Consider the following 21378-nt stretch of genomic DNA (forward strand, 5'->3'; position numbering starts at 1 on the left):
GCATGGCAAAGGTGAGTGCACAAAGTCTGAGTGTGAGGATCCTAAGCCAGGACTCTAAACCATGTCAAAATCCAAGGAGGATGGCCTTGCCATTGAGGTCAGCCCTGGATGGAGGCTATGCCCCGTATAGTAAGTGTCCTGCTGATGAAGAATTAAGTCTTCTCTCAAGGGATGGAATTATCACACATGGGATAGTCTAAATCTGATGTGATGACTGAGTGTGCTCTGAGTTAGTCTAGGATGGGTACATCGTACAAACAGGGAAAAGAATTCTAATTAATACAGTTTGTTGAAAATCTATTCATTGTTTCATTATCTTCCTTGTCTTTGAAGGCTTCTGAAGGAGGGAAGAATATCATCAATTAGGCACGTATATCATAATTTACATATCTAGTAAAGGTCAGGTTATTTATAAGGCATAGAGGAACATATGGAACAATGCTTTCAGAAACAGACAACTATATTAATTAATTAATTAATTAATTAATTAGAAAATTTTTCATTTATTTATTTACTTTTTGAGAGACAGTGTCCGCGTGGGAGGGGCAGAGTGAGACGGTGACACAAATTGTGAATCAGGCTTCAGGCTCCTGGCTGTCAGCATAGAGCCCTACATGGGGCTCGAACTTACAAACCGTAAGATCATCAGATGAGCTGACGTTGGACTCTTAACCAACTGAGCCACCTGGGAACCCCCAAACAACTATCTTTAAAGTGTGAAATTTGAGACTCTCTTAGTCCAAGAATATTGGAGATTTTCAGGTTGAATGGAATGAGAATATTGCAATAATATATTGAATTATTTTATAACTTCTAAATGGCACACCAACATTTGAACACATTTTTGTCTTAATGCATTTTTTAATTGGAGAAATATTGACAGAATTCGAATTCTGTGCGAGGCTGTACGTCATCTGGAAAGAGGGGTGCACAGAATAAAAGACTTTTTTTTCTGCCATTATGCATCTGTATTCAGAAACCTGAATGGAAAGGGACTAGAAATAATGCAATAGAGCTAGAAAACTTTTTCAATAGGTCAGGAGTATTGTGACAAGAAAGGGGGTGTTAGAAAAGCAAAGTGTGTATTCTAGGGATTTTGTGCATTAGAGCTTATAGTTGTGAATTTCAAGAATGGTAGAAGAGTAGCAAAAATTAAGCTACAGAACAATTGTAGTGGGTATATTTTCCTTAAACTTCTTGTAAGGGATGAATCATAGCAGAGGGATCACATACCCCAGTCTAAAAGTCGTAGGAAATACTGTCAACTGAAGGAAAAATGTCTACTAAGGAAACATCACAAGAAAGGAAATCAGCAGTTTTATGAAATCCCAGTTGAAATCATTCAGGAAAAGAAAGGATGTCCTACATTTCTTTGATGGGAAATTTTAGTGAGGAGTAGAAGGAGTGATCTTCCTGAGTTTGTACTCCCTTCCAGCTTGGATTTTTTAGTTGTCATAGTAAAAAGTAATGCAAAGTTTGGATTCTGCCAGATTAATACAATGGTGATTGGTGTAAAGCCTAGACAACCAAGATAAGCAAAAACATCCCAAGAAACAACCATACAAACAAAAAACACAGACACCTTCCTCCCTCCCTCCCTTCCTTTGTTCCTTCCTTCCTTCCTTCCTTCCTTCCTTCCTTCCTTCCTTTCTTTTTGACTTCATGTCTGGTAATGAAATGATTGGATAAAGGGTTTAGTTGAGAAAAAAAGGAAGTATTTGCAATTAGACACCAATAAAGTGAGAATATATAGATGTGACATTCAAACCAAGGTTTCTAAATCTCAACACTATTGGCATTGTACAGCAGAAATTCCAGTGTTGTTGGGCTTTGTTCTGATGGCTGAATTAGCATCTTCCCTCGTTTATCACACATGGAGCTAGTAGGTATCTGCAGTAGGTATCTGGGTGTGAGCAGGCAGACAAAAATTTGCAATGATTCCAGAAAGAGGATGAGAGTTATTTCCTTCCCTATGGGGACAGCCATAGATAGCCTAGGTAGATAGCCTAGGAAAGAGGAGAGATCAATAGGACAAAATTTTCCTAAATGTCCCTCAATGATGATACATAAGGTAAATTAAATGACAACAAGTTGTGAAGGTGGGTACCAGTTTTACGTATGGCCCATGATTCTAGTGAGAGAATTCTTTGGCACAGCAGATTAAAATGCTGTTCTTTAAATGTAACTGGAGACTCCAACAGAATGAAGTCACATTTCCCAAGACTTTTATTGATTGTTGACAGTGAGTGGCATACCAGAAGTGCTTACATATTTGTTGGGTATGTCAGGGGATGAATGGTATGTTCTGCCAATTACTGACAGTATATAAAGGTCCAAGGCTAGTAGAAGACACACAGTTCACCACATCCTCTCGCAACCCACGTGAAATCTCTTCTCTTGACAAGATGTGTTGCAACTACAGCAACTCCTGTGGCTATGGCTATGGCTGTGGCTATGGCCCCTATTACAGCTGGAGTTATGGACCTGGCTATGGCTGTGGATATGGCTCCTGGTATGGCTGTGGCTCTGTTTGTGGATACGGCTGTGGATATGGCTCCTGCTGTGGCTACGGCCCCAGATATGGCTGTGGTTGTGGCTATGGCTCCGGCTGCTATGGTTACCGGCCATTTTGCTATAGAAGATGTTATTCTTCTTGCTGCTAGAACATCACCCCATTGTCCTCTAAATAAGACACATCTAATGAGAGGGCTGAGTCAAGGATTCATACCTCACATTTTCTATATCCACGAAATTGCATGCTTCACAGAGGCTCTCACCTCCAAGCAACATTTCTAGAATGGGATCTTGTGCCTCAAGGCTGTGTGGTTTCATCTGACTCTTTTCTAAATGTTGGTCTTTATTCCCCTACTCTGGATTCTGTCATCTGACTGTGGCAACTAGCCTAACACCCCACAGTTGGGGAAATTCCTTATTCTCAATAAAAATGATTCTTTGATTCTAATATATCTCTGTGTTCTTGCTTGTGAATTACTCCTTTTTCTGGAGTATTATGACTCCTCTTGAAAATCTAGGTGACAATATGTTTCATGAACATGAGGGCTCTTCCTTCATATAATGCAAAAGTATCTTATCTTATGTGCATCAGAGAAAATGCCTTTTCTGCCTGTGCCTTGCACCCCTCATGCCCAGGCCCTCACACCTCAACACAAATCACAGATATTTCAGAACTTTCATCTGGAAATCACACTCTATGTAGAATGGAGGTGGAGAGGAAAGACAAGGAGGGATGTTACCTCTTAGGAGGTTGTGACACATGCTACAGGGAGAGGAGGTGTGGCCTGAGTACTTCAAGGATGAATGGAATGGAAGCAGGAGTTTCCACATTAACGAGAAATTAGAAATGGACTCGGGTATCCAATGAACTAAGGAAAGGAAAATTTAGAAGAAAGATGTGGTATTGTATCATCTGTAATTTAATGGAAGTCAGGATGTATTTGTTGGCATATATTGAGAGTGAGGATATTGATTTGTGAGTCACTTAACTCACAAATAGTTTAGAATGTTCTTGAAAGGGAACTATCCTACACTCTGAAGATACAGGAGGAAAATTTGGAGTACTTTCTTGCTCTCAGAGTGTTGACATTCTCATGGCAATATTTAAAAATAAGTAGGAATTAGTTGAAATTAATTTGGAGAGATCATCCCTATGGAGGCAATAAAACATCTTACTGGGGAAGAGATTGCAGGCTGAAGGATTGAGAAGATAGTTCAAGGAGGTATTTTGACATTTTGTGTCAAATGCACTGATGCCATTTGAAAGAAATACTAGAAAGAACAGTTGTAAGTATAAAGGGGAAAGAGGAATTCATGAAGGTTGGGGTTTGATTGGTGGTGCCACAATTTGTAGTGGAAAAAAGCAAGGGATAGTTTGGGAGTTGCGAGGTTACTATTGTGTTGGGTTCTTACCAAAGTGTCTTTTCCTCATGTGCCTTCTAGAACTCTAACAGTTAAAGCGTACATCAGAAAAAAGTCTCTTCAGACTCAGTTTCTGCCAGCAGAAAAAATGACTCACTGTCTCATCTCCATGACAAAAGTCACTGAAGAAAGTCTGAGTCTGAGGACACTGAGCTAAAAGCCTCCATCCACAACATGGCCAATTCCAAGGAAGATAACCCTGCCATCAAGGTCAGCCCTGGCATGAGGCTGTGCCCAGGATATTAAGTGTCCTGCTGTGGAAGAAACAGAGCTTCTGTCAAGGGTTTGAAGTTTTCAATATGGAACACCCTAAGTGTGTTCTGAGGACTGCCTGTGCTCTGGGTTAGTCAAGGGTGGGTAAATCCTACAGACAGGGGAAGGAATTCCAATAATTACAGTTTGTTAAAAATCTACTCATTGTTCCATTATGTTCCTTGTCTTTGAAGGCTTTCTGAAGTAGGGAAGAACATCATTAGTTAGGCGTGTATATCACAATTTACATATCCATAAAGGGTCGAAAATTTTTTAGGTATATAAGATAACTTACACATATGTGACAAGGTGTTCATAAACGGACAAATATCCTCAAAATGTGATATTTGAGTCTCACTAGTTAAAATCTTTTGAGACTTTCAGGATGGAAAGAGTAGAATGGAATGAGAACATGGTGATAATATATTGAATCATCTTATAACTTCTAATGGCACACCAACATTTGAACACGATTTTGTTTTAATGCATTTCTTTACTGGGGAAATATTGACTGAATTCAAATTATGTGCCCGGCTCTACTTCATCTGGAAAGAGGGGTGCACAGAAGAGGAGATTATTTTTCTGCCATTATGGATCCTTATTCAGAACTGAATGGAAAGTTCAGGTTAGAAACACTGCAAGAAAGCTGGAAAACTTTTGCAATAGTTCAGGAGTATTGTGACAAGAAAGGGGTTGTTAGAAAAGCAACGTGTGTATTCTAGGTATTTTGTGCATTAGAGTTTATAGCTGTGAATTTCAAGAATGGTAGAAAAGTAGAGAAAATTAAGCCAAAGAACAATTGTAGTGGGTATATTTTCCTTAAACTTCTGGTAAGGGATGAATTAGAGCAGAGTGATCAGATAGAGTAGTCTAAAAGTCATAGGAAATACTGTCAACTGAAGGAAAAATCTCTAGAAAGGAAAGATCATAGGAAAGGAAGTCAGCAGTTTTATGAAATTCCCAGGTGAAAGCATTGAGTAAAAGACTGGATGTCACTCATTTCTTTGATGGGAAATTTTAGCATGGAGTAGAAGGAATGATCTTCCTGAGTTTGTACTCCCTTGCAGCTTGGATTTTAGAGTTGTCACAGTAAAAAGTAATACAAATTTTGGATTCTGCCAGATTCATAAAATGGTGATTGATGTAAAGAGTAGACAACGAATATGAGCAGAAACATCCTAAGAAACAACCATACAAACAAAAAACAGAGACACCTCCCTTCCTTCCTTCCTTCCTTCCTTCCTTCCTTCCTTCCTTCCTTCCTTCCTTCCTTTCTCTCTTTCTCTCTTTCTCTCTTTCTTTCTTTCTTTCTTTCTTTCTTTCTTTCTTTCTTTCTCTATTTCTTTGTCTCTTTCTTTCATTCTTTCTAATTTCTTCCTTCCTTCCTTCCTTCCTTCCTTCCTTCCTTCCTTCCTTCCTTCCTTTCTTCCTTCTTTCCTTGCTTGTTTTCTTTTTGACTTTATGTCTGGCGATGGAATGATTGATTAATGGGTTTAGTTGAGAAAAAAAGGAAGAATTTGGAATTAGACACCAACAAAGAGAGAATATATAGATGTGAGGTTACAAACCAAGGTTTCTAGATCTCAACACTATTGGCATTGTACAGCAGAAGTTTCAGTGTTGTTGGGCTTTGTTCTGATGACCGGAATTAGCATCTTCTCTCATTTATGACACTTGGAGCTAGTAGGTATCTGCAGTAGGTATCTGGGTGTGAGCAGGCAGACAAAAATTTGCAATGATTCCAGAAAGGAGATGGGAGTTATTTCCTTCCCTATGGGGACAGGTAGATAGTTTAGAAAAGAAGAGATATCAAGAGGACAAAATTTTCCTAAATGTCCCTCAATGATGATACATAAGGTAAATTAAATGACAACAAGTTGTGAAGGTGGGTACCAGTTTTACATATGGCACATGATTCTAGTGAGAGAATTCTTTGGCAGAGCAAATTAAAATGCCATTCTTTAAATATAACTGGAGACTCCAACAGAATGAAGTCACATTTCCCAAGACTTTTATTGATTGTTGACAGTGAGTGGCATACCAGAAGTGCTTACATATTTGTTGGGTATGTCAGGGGATGAATGGTATGTTCTGCCAATTACTGACAGTATATAAAGGTCCAAGGCTAGTAGAAGACACACAGTTCACCACATCCTCTCGCAACCCACGTGAAATCTCTTCTCTTGACAAGATGTGTTGCAACTACGGCAACTCCTGTGGCTATGGCTGTGGCTATGGCTATGGCTGTGGCTATGGGCCCTATTATGGCTGTAGTTATGGACCTGGCTATGGCTGTGCATATGGCTGTGGATACGGCTCCTGCTGTGGCTATGGCACCAGATATGGCTGTGGCTGTGGCTATGGCTCTGGTTGCTGTGGCTACCGGCCATTTTGGTATAGAAGATGTTATTCTTCTTGCTGCTAGAACATCACTGTCCAAGACACATTTGCTTCTGAAGTGGCACGGCTTAAGGGAGGGCTGATTCATTGAAATATACCCCAAGATTTCTATATCCAATGAATTGCATGCTTTCTGTAATTGTGACCTCTAGTTAGCATTTGTATGAAGGCTTCCTGTGGCTGAAGGCTATGTGGTATCTTCTGACTATTTTCCAAATGTTAGTCTTCACTTCCCTAATCTGGGTTCTTTGTTGAGTCTGTGGCAACATATCTAAAATCCCACAGTGAGGCAAATCCCTTATTCTCAATAAAAATGTTTCATTTTTTTCCTAAGTAATCTCTGTGTTCTGGCTAAAGAATGACTCCTTTTTGAGGTGTATGGCATCTTTGGAACTTGGGCAACAATGTATTTCATGAACCTGGGTCTCTTCCTAGATATAATATAAACCTTTCTTCTCTTATGTGCATCGGAGATAATGTCTTCTCATATTTCTTGTATCCATAACACCACAACATAAATCAAACTGTGTAAGAACTATGTCCTTGAGGTAACTCTGTATCTAGAATGGAGCTGAAGGCTGGAGGGGTAAGAGGAAGAGTTAGGACACCTCTTCGGGAAGTTGTGACACAAGCTCAAGGGGGAGGAAGTATGGCCTGAGTGCTTCGAGGATGAATGGGGTTGAAGAGAGAAATTTTGGGATTCATGAGAAATTGGGAGCTGCCTCTGTTGAGATGTAAAAAATTAAGGAAATGAGAAGCAAAAGAAAAACGTGATATTGTATTATCTGCATTTTGATGGAAGTGCAAATACATTTGTTGGCATATACTGAGTTTGAGTAAATTGATTTAAGTCAATTAATTGACAAGTCATTTTGAATGTTTTTGAAAGGGAACTGTCTTACATCCTGAATGCAGAGTAGAAAAATTATAGGTGAATTTCTTGCTGTCAGATGGTTTCATTCTAGTAGGTTAATAAAAAAAAGAGAATAATTAATTCAGATAAATTTAGAGAGATAATTCCTATGGTGTGAATAAAACAGCATCCTTGAGAAGACTGAAGTATTGCAGAGTTAGTTCAAGGATGTGTTTTGACATGTTCTGTCACATGAACTCATGTCAGTTTCCAGAAATACTAGAAAGGACAGTTGTAAATGTAAAGTAGAAAGAGAAATACGTAAGGTTTTGGGTATGATCAGTGGTGCCACGAGTTTTAGTGCAAAAGAACAATGGCTAGTGTCTTAAATGGGCTCTCTAATGGAGTAGATATAAAATGTAACTAATAGTTCCAGTTGATTTTCTGAGTTTGAATGCGTACTACTTTGATGGATTCTGATTTCAGTGTGCTTCTCTCATGTGCCTTTCCAGACCTCTAACATTTAGATCCTACAACAAAAATTGTCTTTCAGACACAATTTCAACCAGAAGAATAAAAGACTCACTGTCTCGTCTCCATGGCAAGGGTCACTGCACAAATTCTGGGTCTGAGAACCTTGGTCCTGGAGACTCCACCACATGGTCAATTCCAGGGAAGATGGCTCTGGCATCAAGTTCAGTCCTGGAGGGAAACTACACCCAGGATATAATGTGTCTTACTGACGAGGAAAGAGTTGTTCTTTCAATAGCTGGACGATTCTCCAGACGGAACATCTGTAAGTCATTTCTGGGGACTGACTGTGTTCTGGATAAATCAGAGGTGAGAAAATTGTATACACAGGGAGAGTCAATTCCAATCATTACAGTTTGTTGAACATCAAACTTATGGTTTCAGGAGGTTCATTTTCATTGAACACTACCTGAAAGAGGGCAGAATAGTATTTATTAGGCACGTATCTCATATGTTCTATTTCTAGTAAAGAGTTTATCATTTATTAGGCATATGACATAACTTGTATATCTGTAGAAATGACTTTGAAAACTAACAGATATCTTCCAAAGGTGAAATTTGTGACTGTTTTAGCCATGAACATTTGGGACTTTCGGCTTGAATGAATTGAGAACATTATGACCTATATCCACATTCTTATAGATTCTAAGTGATACCAACATTTGAACATGGTTTTGTTTTAATGTGTCTGTTTGTTATTGGCAGAAATATTGAGTTGAGATTATGTGCCAGGCACTATGCTTAGAACTAACCGATGATTCAAGGACACACAGTAGAAAAGATTTTTTTTTTTGCCATTAAACATCGGTGTCCCGAACTCTTAATGGAAGTGTATAGAAATAAGGCAATAAAGATAGGAAGTGTTTTTCAATAGTTTGTGGGCATTGTGACCAGAGAGTGGCTGTTTAAAAAGTATCATGTCTCATGCATTGGAATTTATGGTTTTGAATTTCTTTTTTTTTTTTAATTTTTTTTTCAACGTTTTTTTATTTATTTTTTGGGACAGAGAGAGACAGAGCATGAACGGGGGAGGGGCAGAGAGAGAGGGAGACACAGAATCGGAAACAGGCTCCAGGCTCCGAGCCATCAGCCCAGAGCCTGACGCGGGGCTCGAACTCACGGACCGCGAGATCGTGACCTGGCTGAAGTCGGATGCCTAACCGACTGCGCCACCCAGGCGCCCCTGAATTTTAATAATGATGGAAAAGTAGGAAAATTAAAGGTAAAGAACATTTGTAAGGGGATATATATGTTTTATATTTGTTGTTAGGGATGAAGCATAGTGGAGTGATAAGATAACCCATAAGCAATATTAGGAAAAAAAACAGTAAGAAATATTCTCAACCGAAGGAAAAATATCTAAAAATGAAACTTCTCCGAAAAGGAAATCAGCAGTTTGATTAAAATCCCTGTTGAAGTCATTCAATAAAGGACTGGATGACTCTCATTTCTTGGTGTTAAAATTTGAGTGTGGAGTAGAAGAAATGATACCTGAATTTGTACTCATTTCCAAATAGGATTTCATTGTTGTTACAGTGAAAAATCGTTTAAATTTTGGAATCTGCCTGCATATGAACATAGTGACCTGGACATTGAAGATAAGCAAAAACTTCACAAACAAATAAACAACATCCTCCCCCCCCCCCCCCCCCCGTATATCTGGTGATGAAAAGATTGGACTTTCAGTTTATTTGAGAAGGAGGGGAATCTTTGGATATAGACACGAGTAAAGAGAGAATCTAATTTATAGATGTGAGGCTATAAAGCTAGGTTTCTCGATCTCAGCACTTTTGACATTTGACATGAGGAATTTCAATGAAGTTGAGGGCTCTTCTGTGTCCTGAAATGGGCATCATCCTAGGTTTTACCACACAGAGCCAGTAGGTATCTGCAGCAGGTATGTGGGTGCAAGAAGCCTGGTAAAATGTTGCAATGATTCCAGAAAGGAGATGAATTTTTCTTTCCTTATGGACAGAGGTAGATGTTTCACAAGTGTGGAGAGATCAAGAAGGAGAAAATTTTCCTAAAAACCGTTCAGCCTTCTTATTAAATGATTGAAGAGTATGAACATGGAGTTTGGTTTTACTTAGAGTCCATGATTCTACCGAGAAATGTTTTTTGGCAGAATGAAATAAAATGCTGTTTTTAATAAACCTGGAGTCTCCTAAATAATGAGCTCACGTTGCCCAAGACATTGTTGATTGTTGACAGTGACTGGCACAGCACAGTTGCCTACATATTTGTTGGGTAAGTCAGGGGATGAGTGACATGCTCTGCTAATTACTGACAGTATATAAGGGTCCAAAGCAAGTAGAAGACACGCACTTCACCACATCCTCTCACAACCCACGTGAATTCTCTTCTCTTGGCAAGATGTGTTGCAACTACGGCAACTCCTGTGGCTATGGCTGCGGATATGGCTATGGTTGTGGATGCAGTCCCTATTATGGCTGTGGTTATGGCCTGCGTTATGGCTGTGGCTATGGCTCCTGCTGTGGCTATGGCACCGGATATGGCTGTGGCTATGGCTATGGCTCCAACTTCTGTGGCTACCGGCCATTTTTCTATAGAAGATGTTATTCCTCTTGCTGCTAGAACATCACTGTCCAAACCCCAATTGCTTCTGAAATGACACGCCTTAAGAGAAGGCTCATTCAAGGATCTATACCCCAAGATTTATATATCGGGAACACTTCATGTGTCATAGAAGATTTGACCTCCAGTAACATTTGTAATATGGCATCTTGTGGCTTGAGGCTATGGAGTATCATCTAACAGTTTCCCAAAAAGTGTTGGTCTTACTCCCTTAATATGGATTCTGTGTAGTGACTGTGGCAAGGATCTGAACATCCCACATTTGGGCAAATCCCTTATTCTCAATAAAAATGTTTCATTCCTTCTATCAAATGTCTCTAGTCTCTCTTGAGAAAGCCTCCTTTCTCTAGGTGTTATGGCCTCTCTTGAAAATTGGACGGACAATATATTTCATGTACCCGGGTCTCTTTCTTGATATCATACAAGCATTTCTTCTCTTACATGCATCGATATAATGTGTTCTCCACCTATTTTTCATATCTCTATCTCAGTACTGCAGAACTGTGCCCTGGAAATCACACTGTAGGTAGAATGGATGTGGAGGGAAAAGACGAGGATGAGGAGGGATTGCATCTCCTGGGAGGTTGTGACAGAAGCCCAAGGGGAAGGGGGTGTGGCCTGATCACTTAAAGAATGAATGTGATGGAAGAGAGAGTTTCTGGTATTCATGAGAAATTGGAAGCTGCCTCAGCTGAAGTGTAAAGAACCAAGGAAAAGGTACTTTAGAAGCAAAGCGTGGTATCGTATCATCTGAATTGGATGTAATTGCTAATATATTTGTTGGCATAAATTGAGTTTGAAGAAATTTATTTAAATCACTTAATTGAAAAATCCTTTTGAATGTGTTTGAAAGAGAACTATCCAACACAATGAATACATAGTAGAAAAATGGCAGATGAATTTCCTACTCTCAGAGTGTGTACATTTTGTTGGTGTTAATAAATATGTTACAAATTAATTATGACAAATTTAGACACATAATTTGCTTGGAGCGAATAAAACAGCTTCCTGGGGAAGAGAATGAAGGTTCATTAAATATTGGAGAGATAGTTCGGGGTGGTACTTTGATGTTTGGTGTCAAACGAACTGATCAAGTTGAAAGAATGGCCAGAAAGGGCAGTACTAAGGAGAAAGGGGAAGAGGAATTCATTATGTGTTGGGTATGATCAATGGTGCCACAATTTTCAGTTGAAAAGAGGAAGGAGTAGGGCTTTAATGGTGTCCTTTAGTGTCTTCCCTGGTGCGTATACAAGAATGGGATGAGAAGCCCAGTCCTTTCTGAGTTTGAGAACCTTGCGTTTGTTGGGGTCTGACTTCAGTGTCCTTTCCTCGGGTGCCATTCCAGAACTCTCACCTTTAGATCCTACGATAGAAAATGTATTTCAGACTCAAATTCAACCAGCAGTGAAAAACCAATCACTGACTCATATGCATGGCAAAGGTGAGTGCACAAAGTCTGAGTGTGAGGATCCTAGAGCCAGGAGACTCTAAACCATGTCAAATTCCAAGGAGGATGGCCTTGCCATTGAGGTCAGCCCTGGATGGAGGCTATGCCCCGTATAGTAAGTGTCCTGCTGATGAAGAATTAAGTCTTCTCTCAAGGGATGGAATTATCACACATGGGATAGTCTAAATCTGATGTGATGACTGAGTGTGCTCTGAGTTAGTCTAGGATGGGTACATCGTACAAACAGGGAAAAGAATTCTAATAATTACAGTTTGTTGAAAATCTGTTCATTGTTCCATTATGTTCCTTGTCTTTGAAGGCTTCTGAAGGAGGGAAGAATATCATCAAATAGGCACGTATATCATAATTTGCATATCTAGTAAAGTTCTGGTTATTTATAAGGCATAGAAGAACATATGGAACAATGTGTTCCCAAACAGACAACTTTATTTATTTATTTATTTATTTATTTATTTATTTATTCATTCATTCATTCATTCATTCATTCATTTATTCATTTATTCATTTATTTATTTGGATTTTTTTCATTTATTTATTTATTTTTTTGAGAGACAGAGTGTCAGCGTGGGAGGGGCAGAGTGAGAAAGCGACACAGAATCTGAATCAGGCTTCAGTCTCCAGGCTGTCAGCAGAGAGCACTACACGGGGCTCGAACTCACAAACCGTAAGATCATTCCCTGAGCTGAGGTTGGACACTTAACCAACTAGCCACCCAGGCACCCTCAGACAACTATCTTTAAGGTGTGAAATTTGAGACTCTCTTAGTCCAAGAATATTGGAGATTTTCGGGTTGAATGGAATGAGAATATTGCGATAATATATCGAATATTTTATAACTTCAAAATGGCACACCAACATTTGAACACGGTTTTGTTCTAATGCATTTTTTAATTGGACAAATACTGACGGAATTCAAATTATGTGCAGTGAGTGCTGTACTTTCTCTGAAAAGAAGGGTGCACAGAATAAGAGACTTTTTTTCCCTGCCATTATGCATCTGTATTCAGAAACCTGAATGGAAAGGGACTAGAAATAATGCAATAGAGCTAGAAAATCTTTTCAATAGGTCAGGAGTATTGTGACAAGAAAGAGGGTGTTAGAAAAGCAAAGTGTGTATTCTAGGGATTTTGTGCATTAGCGCTTATAGTTGTGAATTTCAAGAATGGTAGACAAGTAGCAAAAATTAAGCTACAGAACAATTGTAGTGGGCATATTTTCCTTAAACTTCTTGTAAGGGATGAATCACAGCAAAGGGATCACATACCCCAGTCTAAAAGTAGTAGGAAATACTGTCAACTGAAGGAAAAATGTCTACTAAGGAAAGATCACAGGAAAGGAAATCAGCAGTTTTATGAAATTCCCGGTTGAAAGCATTCAGGAAAAGACTGGATGTCCCACATTTCTTTGATGGAAAATTTTAGCGAGGAGTAGAAGGAATGATTTTCCTGAGTTTATACACCCTTCCAGCTTGGATTTTATAGTTGTCACAGTGAAAAGTAATGCAAATTTTGGATTCATAAAATGGTGATTGATGTAAAGCATAGGCAACCAAGAAGAGAGATCCCAAGAAACAACCATGCAAACAAAAAGGAGAGACACCTTTATTTCTCCCTTCCTTCCTTCCTTCCTTCCTTCCTTCCTTCCTTCCTTCCTTCCTTCATTCCTTCGTATCTTTCTTTCTTCTTTCTTTCTTTCTTTCTTTCTTTCTTTCTTTCTTTCTTTCTATTCCTTCCTTCCTTCCTTTCTTTCTGACTTCATGTCTGGTAATGGAATGATTGGATAAGTGTTTAGTTAAGAAAAAAAGGAAGTATTTGGAATTAGATACCAATAAAGAGAGAATATAGAGATGTGAGATTCAAACCAAGGTTTCTAGATCTCAACACTATTTGTATTGTACAGCAGAAGTTCCAGTGTTGGTGGGCTTTGTTCTGATGGCTGGAATTAGGATCTTCCTTCGATTATCATGCATGGAACTAGTAGGTATCTGCAGTAGGTATCTGGGTGTGAGCAGGCAGGCAAAAATTTGCAATGATTCCAGAAGGGAGATGGGAGTTATTTCCTTCCCTATGGGGACAGGTAGATAGCTTAGGAAAGAGGAGAGATGAAGCGGACAAAATGTTCCTAAATGTCCCTCAATGATGATACATAAGGTAAATTAATTAACAGTTAGTTGTGAAGGTGGGTACCAGTTTTACATATGGCACATGATTCTAGTGAGAGAATTCTTTGGCAGAGCAAATTAAAATGCCATTCTTTAAATATAACTGGAGACTCCAACAGAATGAAGTCACATTTCCCAAGACATTTATTGATCGTTGACAGTGAGTGGCATACCAGAAATGCTTACATATTTGTTGGGTATGTCAGGGGATGAATGGTATGTTCTGCCAATTACTGACAGTATATAAAGGTCCAAGGCTAGTAGAAGACACACAGTTCACCACATCCTCTCGCAACCCACGTGAAATCTCTTCTCTTGACAAGATGTGTTGCAACTACGGCAACTCCTGTGGCTATGGCTGTGGCTATGGCTATGGCTGTGGCTATGGGCCCTATTATGGCTGTAGTTATGGACCTGGCTATGGCTGTGGATATGGCTGTGGATACGGCTCCTGCTGTGGCTATGGCACCAGATATGGCTGTGGCTGTGGCTATGGCTCTGGTTGCTGTGGCTACCGGCCATTTTGGTATAGAAGATGTTATTCTTCTTGCTGCTAGAACATCACTGCCCAAGACACATTTGCTTCTGAAGTGGCACGGCTTAAGGGAGGGCTGATTCATTGAAATATACCCCAAGATTTCTATATCCAATGAATTGCATGCTTTCTGTAATTGTGACCTCTAGTTAGCATTTGTATGAAGGCTTCCTGTGGCTGAAGGCTATGTGGTATCCTCTGACTATTTTCCAAATGTTAGTCTTCACTTCCCTAATCTGGGTTCTTTGTTGAGTCTGTGGCAACATATCTAAAATCCCACAGTGAGGCAAATCCCTTATTCTCAATAAAAATGTTTCATTTTTTTCCTAAGTAATCTCTGTGTTCTGGCTAAAGAATGACTCCTTTTTGAGGTGTATGGCATCTTTTGAAACTCGGGCAACAATATATTCCATGAACCTGGGTCTCTTCCTAGATATAATATAAACCTTTCTTCTCTTATGTGCATCGGAGATAATGTCTTCTCCTATTTCTTGTATCCATAACTCCTCAACATAAATCACACTGTGTAAGAACTTTGTCCTTGAGGTAACACCGTATCTAAATGGAGCTGAAGGCTGGAGGGGTAAGAGGAAGAGTTAGGACACCTCTTTGGGAAGTTGTGACACAAGCTCAAGGGGGAAGAAGTATGGCCTGAGTGCTTCAAGGATGAATGGAGTTGAAGGGAGAATTTTTGGGATTAATGAGAAATTGGGAGCTGCCTCTGTTGAGATGTAAGAAACTAAGGAAATGAGAAGCAAAAGAAAAACGTGATATTTTATTATCTGCATTTTGATGGAAGTGCAAATACATTTGTTGGCATATACTGAGTTTCAGTATATTGATTTAAGTCCATTAATTGCCAAATAGTTTTGAATGTTTTTGAAAAGCAACTGTCACACACCCTGAAGGCTCAGTAGAAAAATTATAGGTGAATTTCTTGCTGTCAGATGGTTTCATTCTACTAGGTTAAAAAACAAAGAGAAGAATTAATTCAGATAAATTTAGAGAGATAATTCCTATGGTGTGAATAAAAGAGCATCCTTGAGAAGACTGAAGTATTGAAGAGTTAGTTCAAGGATGTGTTTTGACATGTTCTGTCACATGAACTCATGTCAGTTTCCAGAAATACTAGAAAGGACAGTTGTAAATGTAAAGTAGAAAGAGAAATACATAAGGTTTTGGGTATGATCAGTGGTGCCACGAGTTTTAGTGCAAAAGAACAATGGCTAGTGTCTTAAATGGGCTCTCTAATGGAGCAGATATAAAATGTAATTAATAGTTCCAGTTGATTTTCTGAGTTTGAATACGAACTGCTTTGATGGATTCTGATTTCAGTGTACTTCTCTCATATGCCTTTCCAGACCTCTAACATTTAGATCCTACAACAAAAATTGTCTTTCAGACACAATTTCAACCAGCAGAATAAAAGACTCACTGTCTCATCTCCATGACAAGGGTCACTGCACAAAGTCTGGGTCTGAGTACCCTTGGTCCTGGAGACTCCACAACTTGGCCAGTTTCAAGGAAGATGGCTCTGCCATCAAGGATGTCCTGGAGGGAAACTACGCCCAGGATATAATGTGTCTTACTGATGAGGAAAGAGATGTTCTTTCAATAGCTAGACAATTCTCACAGATGGAACATCTGTAAGTCATTTCTGGGGACTGACTGTGTTCTGGATAAATCAGAGGTGAGAAAATTGTATACACAGGGGAAGTCATTTCCAATCATTACAGTTTGTTGAACATAGAACTTAAGGTTTCATTAGGTTCCTTTTCATTGACCACTACTTGAAAGAGAGCAGAATAGTTTTTATTAGACACATATCTCATACTTTCTAGTAAAGAGTTTATCATTTATTAGGCATATGAGATAACTTGTATATCTGGAGAAATGACTTTGAACACTAACAGATATCTTCCAAAGGTGAAATTTGTGACTGTTTTAGCCATGAACATTTGGGACTTTTGGCTTGAATGAATTGAGAACATTATGACATATATTCACATTCTTATAGATTCTAAGTGATACCAACGTTTGAACATAGTTTTGTTTTAATGTGTCTGTTTGTTATTGGCAGAAATATTGAGTTGAGATTATGTGCCAGGCACTATGCTTAGAACTAACTGATGATTCAAGGACACACAGAAGAAAAGATTTTTTTCTGCCATTAAACATCAGTGTCCCGAGCTCTTAATGGAAGTGTATAGAAATAAGGCAATAAAGATAGGAAGTGTTTTTCATTAGTTCGTGGGTATTGTGAACAGAGAGTGGGTGTTTAAAAAGTATCATGTCTATTTCAGGGAGCTCGTGCATTGGAATTTATGGTTTTGAATTTCAATAATGATGGAAAAGTAGGAAAATTAAAGGTAAAGAACATATGTAAGGGGATATATGTGTTGTATTTGTTGTTAGGGATGACACATAGTGGAGTGATCAGATAACCCATGAGCAATATTAGAAAATAAAAAAAACATTAGAAATATTCTCAACCAAAGGAAACATATCGAATAATGAAACTTCTCTGAAAAGGAAATCAGCAGTTTTATTAAAATCCCTGTGGAAGTCATTCAATAAAGGACTGGATGACTCTCATTTCTTGGTGTTAAAATTTGAGTGTGGATTAGAAGAAATGATACCTGAATTTGTACTAGTTTCCAACTAGGATTTCATAGTTGTTACAGTGAAAAGTAGTTTAAATTTGGATTGCCTGGATATGGACATCGTGACCTGGACAATGAAGATAAGGAAACACATCACAAACAAATAAACAACATTTCCCCCCACCCCCCTGTATGTCTGGTGATGAATGGGTTGGACTTTCAGTTTAGTTGAGAAGAAGGGGAATCTTTGGACATAGACACGAGTAAAGAGAGAATATCATTTATAGATGTGAGGTTTCAAAGGTAGGTTTCTCGATCTCAGCACTTTTGTCATTTGACATGAGGCATTTCAATGGCATTGAGGACTTTTCTGTGTCGTGAAATGGGCATCATCCCTAGCTTTTACCACACAGAGCCAGTAGATATTTGCAGCAGGTATCTGGGTGCAAGAAGCCTGGTAAGATATTGCAATGATTCCAGAAAGGAGATGTATTTTTCTTTCCTTTTGGACAGAGGTAGATGTTTTATGAGTGTGGAGAGATCAAGAAGGAGAAATATTTCCTAAAAATCCCTCAGCCTTCTTGTTAAATGATTGGAGATTGTGAACATGGATTTTGGTTTTACTTAGAGTCCATGATTCTACTGAGAAATGTTTTTTTGGCAGAATGAAATAAAATGCTGTTTTTAATAAACCTGGAGTCTCCTTAATAATGAGCTCACATTGCCCAAGACATTGTTGATTGTTGACAGTGACTGGCACAGCACAGTTGCTTACATATTTGTTGGGTAAGTCAGGGGATGAGTGACATGCTCTGCTAATTACTGACAGTATATAAGGGTCCAAAGCAAGTAGAAGACACGCACTTCACCACATCCTCTCACAACCCACGTGAATTCCCTTCTCTTGACAAGATGTGTTGCAACTACAGCAACTCCTGTGGCTATGGCTGTGGATATGGCTATGGCTGTGGATGTGGTCCCTATTATGGCTGTGGTTATGGCCTGCGTTATGGCTGTGGCTATGGCTCAGGGTATGGCTGTGGCTATGGCTTCCGCTGTGGATATGGCTGTGGATATGGGTGTGGCTATGGCTATGGCTCCAACTGCTCTGGGTACCGGCCATTTTTCTATAGAAGATGTTATTCCTCTTGCTGTTAGAACATCACTGTCCAAGCCCCACTTGCTTCTGAAAAGACACACTTTAAGAGAAGACTCATTCAAGGATCTATACCCCAAGATATATATATCGAAAACATTGTATGTGTCATAGAAGATTTGACCTCCAGTAACATTTGTAAGATGGCAGCTTGTGGATGAGGCTATGGAGTATCATCTAACAGTTTTCCACAAAGTGTTGGTCTTACTCCCTTAATATGGATTCTGTGTTGTGACTGTGACAAGGATCCGAACATCCCACATTTGGGCAAATCCCTTATTCTCAATAAAAATGTTTCATTCCTTCTATCAAATGTCTCTCTTCTCTCTTGGGAAAGCCTCGTTTCTTGAGGTGTTATGGCCTGTCTTGAAAATTGGGCTGACAATATATTCCATGTACCCGGGTCTCTTTCTTGATATCATACAAGCATTTCTTCTCTTACATGCATCGATATAATGTCTTCTCCACCTAAATTTCACATCCCTAACACTCCAACACAAATTACACAGTATTCAGAACTGTGCCCTGGAAATCACACTGTAGGTAGAATGGAAGTGGAGGGAAAAGACGAGGACAGGGAGGGATGACACCTCCTGGGAGGTTGTGACAGAAGCCTAAGGGAAGGGGTGTGGCCTGATCACTTAAAGGATGAATGTGATGGAAGAGAGAGTTTCTGGCATTCATTAGAAATTGAAAGCTGCCTCAGCTGAAGTGTAAAGAAGCAAGGAAAGGGTACATTAGAAGCAAAGCGTGGTATCATATTGTCTGAATTGGACGGATTTACTAATATATATGTTGGCATAAATTGAGTTTGAAGAAATTGATTTAAGTCACTTAACTGACAAATACTTCTGAATGTGTTTGAAAGAGAACCATCCGACACACTGAATACATAGAAGAAAAATGGCAGATGAATTTCCTACTCTCAGAGTGTTTACATTTTGTTGGTGTTAATAAATATGTTACAAATTAATTATGACAAATTTAGACACATAATTCGCTTGGAGCGAATAAAACAGCTTCCTGGGGAAGAGAATGAAGGTTCATTAAATATTGGAGAGATAGTTCGGGGTGGTACTTTGATGTTTGGTGTCAAACGAACTGATCAAGTTGAAAGAATGGCCAGAAAGGGCAGTACTAAGGAGAAAGGGGAAGAGGAATTCATTATGTGTTGGGTATGATCAATGGTGCCACAATTTTCAGTTGAAAAGAGGAAGGAGTAGGGCTTTAATGGTGTCCTTTAGTGTCTTCCCTGGTGCGTATACAAGAATGGGATGAGAAGCCCGGTCCTTTCTGAGTTTGAGAACCTTGCGTTTGTTGGGGTCTGACTTCAGCGTGCTTTCCTCGGGTGCCATTCCAGAGCTCTCACCTTTAGATCCTATGATAGAAAATGTATTTCAGACTCAAATTCATCCAGCAGTGAAAAACCAATCACTGACTCATATGCATGGCAAAGATGAGTGCACAAAGTCTGAGTGTGAGGATCCTAGAGCCAAGAGACTCTAAACCATGTCAAATTCCAAGGAGGATGGCCTTGCCATCGAGGTCAGCCCTGGGTGGAGGCTATGCCCCGTATAGTAAGTGTCCTGCTGATGAAGAATTAAGTCTTCTCTCAAGGGATGGAATTATCACACATGGGATAGTCTAAATCTGATGTGATGACTGAGTGTGCTCTGAGTTAGTCTAGGATGGGTACATCGTACAAACAGGGAAAAGAATTCTAACAATTACAGTTTGTTGAAAATCTATTCATTGTTCCATTATGTTCCTTGTCTTTGAAGGCTTCTGAAGGAGGGAAGAATATCATCAAATAGGCACGTATATTATAATTTGCATATCTAGTACAGTTCTGGTTATTTATAAGGCATAGAAGAACATATGGAACAATGTGTTCCCAAACAGACAACTTTATTTATTTATTTATTTATTTATTTATTTATTTATTTACTCATTCATTCATTCATTCATTCATTCATTTATTCATTTATTCATTTATTTATTTGGATTTTTTTTCATTTATTTATTTATTTTTTTGAGAGACAGAGTGTCAGCGTGGGAGGGGCAGAGTGAGAAAGAGACACAGAATCTGAATCAGGCTGTCAGCACAGAGCACTACACAGGGCTCGATCTCACAAACCGTAAGATTATCACCTGAGGTGAGGTTGGACACTTAACCAACTAGCCACCCCGGCACCCTCAGAGAACTATCTTAAGGTGTGAAAATTGAGACTCTCTTAGTCCAAGAATATTGGAGATTTTCGGGTTGAATGGAATGAGAATATTGCGATAATATATTGAATGTTTTTATAACTTCTAAATGGCACACCAACATTTGAATACGGTTTTGTTCTAATGCATTTTTTAATTGGACAAATACTGACGGAATTCAAATTATGTGCGAGGCTGTAGTTTCTCTGGAAAGAAGGGTGCACAGAATAAGAGACTTTTTTTCCCCTGCCATTATGCATCTGTATTCAGAAACCTGAATGGAAAGTGACTAGAAATAATGCAGTAGAGCTAGAAAAGTTTTTCATTAGGTCAGGAGTATTGTGAGAAGAAAGGAGGTGTTAGAAAAGCAAAGTGTGTATTCTAGGGATTTTGTGCATTAGAGCTTATAGTTGTGAATTTCAAGAATGGTAGACAAGTAGCAAAAATTAAGGTAAAGAAAAATTGTAGTGGGCATATTTTCCTTAAACTTCTTGTAAGGGATGAATCACAGCAGAGGGATCACATACCCCAGTCTAAAAGTAGTAGGAAATACTGTCAAGCGAAGGAAAAATGTCTACTAAGGAAAGATCACAGGAAAGGAAATCAGTTTTATGAAATTCCCGGTTGAAAGCATTCAGGAAAAGACTGGATGTCCCACATTTCTTTGATGGAAAATTTTA

At 39.0% G+C, this 21378-nt stretch overlaps 5 protein-coding genes across 5 annotated transcripts; all 5 read left to right on the forward strand.

The window, feature by feature from the left end:
* The first annotated feature begins 2250 nt into the window (after positions 1–2250).
* Positions 2251–4023, forward strand: LOC128315037 (keratin-associated protein 21-1-like). Its single transcript, XM_053220371.1, has one exon. The coding sequence runs from the start codon at positions 2292–2294 to the stop codon at positions 2661–2663; it is 372 nt and encodes a 123-aa protein (XP_053076346.1). The 5' UTR covers positions 2251–2291; the 3' UTR covers positions 2664–4023.
* A 1699-nt stretch (positions 4024–5722) lies between these two features.
* LOC128315038 (keratin-associated protein 21-1-like) lies at positions 5723–6671 on the forward strand. Its single transcript, XM_053220372.1, has one exon. The coding sequence runs from the start codon at positions 6266–6268 to the stop codon at positions 6611–6613; it is 348 nt and encodes a 115-aa protein (XP_053076347.1). The 5' UTR covers positions 5723–6265; the 3' UTR covers positions 6614–6671.
* A 3636-nt stretch (positions 6672–10307) lies between these two features.
* Positions 10308–11300, forward strand: LOC128315039 (keratin-associated protein 21-1-like). Its single transcript, XM_053220373.1, has one exon. The coding sequence runs from the start codon at positions 10346–10348 to the stop codon at positions 10565–10567; it is 222 nt and encodes a 73-aa protein (XP_053076348.1). The 5' UTR covers positions 10308–10345; the 3' UTR covers positions 10568–11300.
* Positions 11301–14421: 3121 nt separating this feature from the next.
* Positions 14422–15065, forward strand: LOC128315040 (keratin-associated protein 21-1-like). Its single transcript, XM_053220374.1, has one exon. The coding sequence runs from the start codon at positions 14520–14522 to the stop codon at positions 14751–14753; it is 234 nt and encodes a 77-aa protein (XP_053076349.1). The 5' UTR covers positions 14422–14519; the 3' UTR covers positions 14754–15065.
* Positions 15066–18075: 3010 nt separating this feature from the next.
* On the forward strand, positions 18076–18790 carry LOC128315041 (keratin-associated protein 6-2-like). Its single transcript, XM_053220375.1, has one exon. The coding sequence runs from the start codon at positions 18247–18249 to the stop codon at positions 18490–18492; it is 246 nt and encodes an 81-aa protein (XP_053076350.1). The 5' UTR covers positions 18076–18246; the 3' UTR covers positions 18493–18790.
* The last annotated feature ends 2588 nt before the right edge of the window (positions 18791–21378 follow it).

The sequence above is a fragment of the Acinonyx jubatus genome, chromosome C2, assembly GCF_027475565.1.
Source record: "Acinonyx jubatus isolate Ajub_Pintada_27869175 chromosome C2, VMU_Ajub_asm_v1.0, whole genome shotgun sequence".
Taxonomy (NCBI): Eukaryota; Metazoa; Chordata; class Mammalia; order Carnivora; family Felidae; genus Acinonyx; species Acinonyx jubatus.